Source organism: Carex rostrata, chromosome 22, assembly GCF_964058835.1.
Source record: "Carex rostrata chromosome 22, lpCarRost1.2, whole genome shotgun sequence".
Classification (NCBI taxonomy): Eukaryota; Viridiplantae; Streptophyta; class Magnoliopsida; order Poales; family Cyperaceae; genus Carex; species Carex rostrata.
In genome coordinates this window covers 3,090,183-3,094,956 of record NC_135939.1, presented here as the reverse complement: position 1 = coordinate 3,094,956, position 4,774 = coordinate 3,090,183, and the positions used below count along the sequence as shown (strand labels likewise).

The following is a 4,774-nucleotide window of genomic DNA, read 5'->3' as shown; positions in this document are numbered from 1 at the left end:
GAGAGAATTTACTCAGAAGAAAGAAGCAACTGAGAGCGGGAGGGAGAGAGCAGGTGGAGCGACGGCAGAGAGGAGAATTGGTTCCCTTCACATGCTGACGGTAAATTAACGGAAGCACTCTGTTAAGTGGTAATTGAACTGGCATGCGTCTTAATACAATGTCAAATTAAGGAAAGCAAAACAAGAATTCAGGAGAAATAAAAAGTAGGGGCAAAATAGGAATTAAAGTAAAAAAGTTTCTCTCAATGCTGAAAAGCTTAATTCGTGCCCTTAGAATAGCACTCTCCTATATTTTTCCTTCCCAAAACAAAATAGAGAGGACGATTAGTGCGAGAGCGAGAGCGAGAAAGAGAAAGAGAGAGAAAGAGAAAGAGATAGAGATAGAGGGAGACGGAGAGAGATGATGGAGAGAGGCGAAGCGTCAATTGCATTGTCAGCGTTGTGCAAAGACATGGTGTACCAGAACTGGAAAACTTGTTCACCGAGTTTCTACGACTGGTTCACTAGCCACAAACTCGTCTGGCCTTCCCTCTCGTGTCGGTATGGTCATATATCCAATCTTTATTTTTCTTTTCCTTTTCCTTTCCTGTGTTTGTTTAGATAGATTCATAGCTAGAGCTTTTGGCAATGTGTAGTTCGTTACCGGTTTTGCTTCTCTGTTTTCAGTATTGAGGGCATTTCTTGTTTGACCTCCAGAAATGGAGTTAATCTGATTTGAGAATTCTTATCCAATTTTCATTTAGTGTAAGCTGTTTGTCAGGGTTTGGATGTTTTCAAGAGTAGTTCTTTAGGATTCAAGAATTCTTATCATATTTCTTCTTATACGCCTGTGTTTCCAGTATTTGTAGATTCCAGGAAAACATACTAACTTTTAAATTGTGTTATTCCCCTGATACGTTGCATACATTTGTTCTTATGTACGTGAAACAACAAGACTTTTTGTTGCAAGTTCTTTTTTTTAGTTAGCAAATTACATAATAATATTACTGATTTTGTTGATTATAGATGGGGTTCACAATTTGAGCAAGGAACATACAAAAACCGTCAGCGTCTATATCTTGCTGAGCAGGAAAGAAGATCTCCAATTTATATTTTATATTTGAATAATTACCATCCCTGATTCAAATTTTTTATATATATTTTTTTAATTTATTATTGTCATTATTGTTGTTGTTCTTTTCTTTTCCTTTCTTTTAGACTGACGGCTCTGTCCCAAATACTCTGATAATCACAAATTGTGACATTGTGCGACCAAGAGTTGCAACTGCTGATGATATTTCTCAGGTAGATTGCAAATATTTATCTTTCCTATTCTCCATATTTTGTTTCCACATCTCTACTAGTATTTGGCCCATGCTACACAACTTTTAGCTTTACTGTATAGTTAAAATTTCTCCTTTAGTTCAATGAAGAAGAACAATCTCCATTTGTGAAGAGAGACAAGACTCTTTTACATCCGGGGGAGGTATCTAACAAAAAACCTCATTCTTTTGATAAGAAAAATATGTTTTTAAGTCTTTCACTCTGATTAAATTAAAAACTAATTCCTTGTCATGTACAGGTCAACAAAATTAAAGAGCTACCTCAAAACAGTAAAATAGTGGCCACACATACTGACAGTCCCGATGTATGTATGGCATCTCTTTTTATTATACTTGATGCAGCCTATTACTGTTTATATATCTATTGAAGTTGTATTTTGATTTTAGGTGTTTATATGGGACTTGGAGGCTCAGCCAAATCGAGATCCTGTCAATGGAGCTGCCATGTCTTGTCCTGATCTGGTCTGTTATCGCATTTTAAGTGTTCATAATCATGGATATATTTATTTTTCAACGATGTTATAACCTAATATATATAAAATATTTCTTTTGCATGCAGATACTGACAGGCCACAAAGAAAATGCTGAGTTTGCACTCGCCATGTGTCCTACTGAACCGTTTGTACTTTCAGGAGGTCTATGCATTTTTTGAATTGAAATTTTGAAACTTATTCAATTTCAATTGAGATATAAAATGTAAAAAGTTTTTTGAAAAAATGCAGGGCAGGATAAGTCTGTTGTACTGTGGAGCATACAAGACTATATCACTTCTCTGGGATCGACTGAGTCGGGAAGAAGTTCACTTATCACAAAAGATAGCCCTAAATTAGCTCCTCGTGGGGTATTTGAAGGCCATGATGCAACTGTTGAAGATGTTCAGTTCTGCCCCTCTAGGTACTTAAGTAATAAAATAATCTTCCAGTCTTCTGGGGCTTTGGTGAAGACTGACAAATATTAATTATTTCATTTTGTTTTCCTCTATGTTGGTTATAGTGCACAGGAGTTTTGTAGTGTCGGTGACGATTCTTGCCTCATTCTCTGGGATGTTCGCTCTGGAAATGCTCCTGTGGTTAAAGTCTCTATCTCTCTCTCTGTGTTTTTTTTTTTTAAACAAAAAAAAAAAACTTGACAGTGGGCTGTGGTGTGCTGCATTGAATGAGTAAATAGGTTCTTACAACATGAAAATGACAAACAACAATATTTCTCTCTCTCCTCTCTCTCTCTCTCTCTCTCTTTTTTAAAACCTGGCAGAGGCTGCCTAGGGGAATATATTATTGATACGGAAAACTATAACGTCTTACATACCAGGGCCCCTTAAATTGCAGGGACCATAAACAAGCAGAAAATAAAAAAAAAAAAACAACACAACAACAAAAACACCAGAAACTCATATTAAATATAACCAGCATGCACACATCCACATCTTAGTCTGGTTCTTCCAAGAGGTCTACACGCCTCTTTCTTCCACAGTTCTTCATCCATAGCACAGTTTCACCCAAGATTCGATGCACAACTACCTGGGGCTGCTGCAATTTTCCTGAAAAAATGTACTCATTCCTTTGTCGCCAGATCATCCAGCATGTGCACCAAAACAACGAATCCCATAATTGGCATTGCTCTGCTCCTTCCGCCTTTGCCTGCTCCCTTGACTCGGCAATGATTTCATTAACTGTCATTCTTGGGATCATAATTCTAAAACCAAATTGCAACGAAACCCCAAACCATATCTGCACCGCATTCGGGCATAGGAATAGGAGATGCAACACCGATTCAGACGGACAATTTCTGCTCATCTGACAGGACCCGTCATCCCCCATTCTCCTTCTAACCCGTACCTCTCCTGTGAGAATCTTCCCTGATGTCATTAAGCAAGCAAAAATTCTTACCGTTGGTGGTACTGGTAACTTCCACACATATCTGATTTGACACCCTTCTCTACTACCTGTCTTTAGCAGCTTGTAGACTGATTTAGCGGTATAGATACCCTCAGCAGTCCAGTTCCAGCGTATTTTATCCCTTCCTTGCTGCAATTGGATTGTTCTCTCCTCTCTCTCTCTCTCTCTCTCTCTCTCTTTCTCTCTGGAAATGCCTTTACAGGACTCGATTCTTGCTTTATTAAGTACTATGATTTTATGCCTATTAAGTCAAAAAAAAAAGTACGATGATTTTAGTTTTATCTTCAATGATGGTCACTACTAAGTCATGGCATGTTGTATAACTTTGATTTCCATGATTACTATGGAATATTTCTGAACTATTTTGAAATTTTGGATTTTGTTAGGTTGAGAAAGCACATGATGATGATATTCACTGTGTAGACTGGAATGCACAAGATGTGAACCTTATTCTCACTGGGTAGGTTATAGCTGACACTTATCTGAACTAAATGTATGTGAACCTGAATTGTATTTATTTTCTCGGCTTGTGCTCTTGTCTTAGATCTGCTGATCGTACTGTGCGTTTGTTTGATCGCCGCAATCTGACTGCTGGTGGGGTCGCATCACCAATTCTCAAGTTTGGCGCCCACACGGCTCCTCTTTACTCTATCCAGGCATAATTAAATTGTTACTCACCTAATAATTATTTTGTTGGATTGTATTTGTTGCAAATTGCACCTGCATTATTTTCACATTTGGAAGAAAACACTCAGTCATTCTCACTTTGCAACTGACCCAAAAGTTTGTGATGTATTTGAAAAATAACATGAGACTGTTCCATTGAAATATTCTGTTAAATGTTGCCAGTTTTGTCCCGGAAATCATTATACAATTAATGATGAGTTGCAAGTATCTAGGTACTAGTTAGAAAGCCATTTGGTTGAGCCATATACCATGAAAAATCTGGGAATTGAATCCCTGTTGTTAAGATTTGTTTGAATATTTTTATATGTTATTTGCAAATGACTCGTAAGCTATTCAATTATAATTGTAGCAATGAAAATGTAAACATCAGATCCCTTTTCTTATCTTAAGTTTAAAAGAATTATTTTTTTTATCTAATATAGTGGTGTCCGGACAAAGCATCTGTATTTGGTACTGCTGCTGCTGATGGCTTCTTGAACATCTGGGATCATGTATGGTCGTCAAATTTATTTATCTTGTCAATTATCCTCTTTAACTGCAACTATTTTATTTACATATCATTATTTGAGTCTCAGCTGTAATCATGTTATTAATATTTTTTATTTTAAATTAGGTTGGGAACAATGAAAAAGCAAGAGAACTAGTATTTGCACATACTGGTCATAGGTACTGATGATATATATTTTTTAATATATATCTATACATCCCTTATCTGATAGCCTCTATCAGTATTTCAAAAAAATATATATATCTATACATCCCGAATTGTGGAAGTTTAACCAAACTACACCATTTGTAAAATCTTTGTATATATTAGTTGGGCTGGTATAAATTTGGCACAACTACTATAGACAAATTATACTTTTCCAA

The 4,774-nt window shown here is 36.4% G+C and overlaps 1 protein-coding gene across 1 annotated transcript; it reads left to right on the top strand.

The window, feature by feature from the left end:
• The first annotated feature begins 1,190 nt into the window (after nucleotides 1-1,190).
• LOC144574203 (WD-40 repeat-containing protein MSI4-like) lies at nucleotides 1,191-4,004 on the top strand. Its single transcript, XM_078324103.1, has 9 exons — nucleotides 1,191-1,284; nucleotides 1,403-1,465; nucleotides 1,562-1,627; nucleotides 1,710-1,784; nucleotides 1,882-1,957; nucleotides 2,045-2,216; nucleotides 2,316-2,397; nucleotides 3,604-3,677; nucleotides 3,762-4,004. Exons 4-9 carry the CDS (start codon nucleotides 1,767-1,769, stop codon nucleotides 3,877-3,879), a joined length of 540 nt encoding a protein of 179 aa, XP_078180229.1. The 5' UTR covers nucleotides 1,191-1,284; nucleotides 1,403-1,465; nucleotides 1,562-1,627; nucleotides 1,710-1,766; the 3' UTR covers nucleotides 3,880-4,004.
• The last annotated feature ends 770 nt before the right edge of the window (nucleotides 4,005-4,774 follow it).

Bases quoted from the DNA above. Each gene is read 5' to 3' on its own strand.
- LOC144574203 (XM_078324103.1), top strand. The intron at 1,958-2,044 runs GTCTATGCATTT...GAAAAAATGCAG, and splicing joins ACCGTTTGTACTTTCAGGAG to GGCAGGATAAGTCTGTTGTA. The intron at 2,217-2,315 runs GTACTTAAGTAA...TGTTGGTTATAG, and splicing joins GTTCAGTTCTGCCCCTCTAG to TGCACAGGAGTTTTGTAGTG.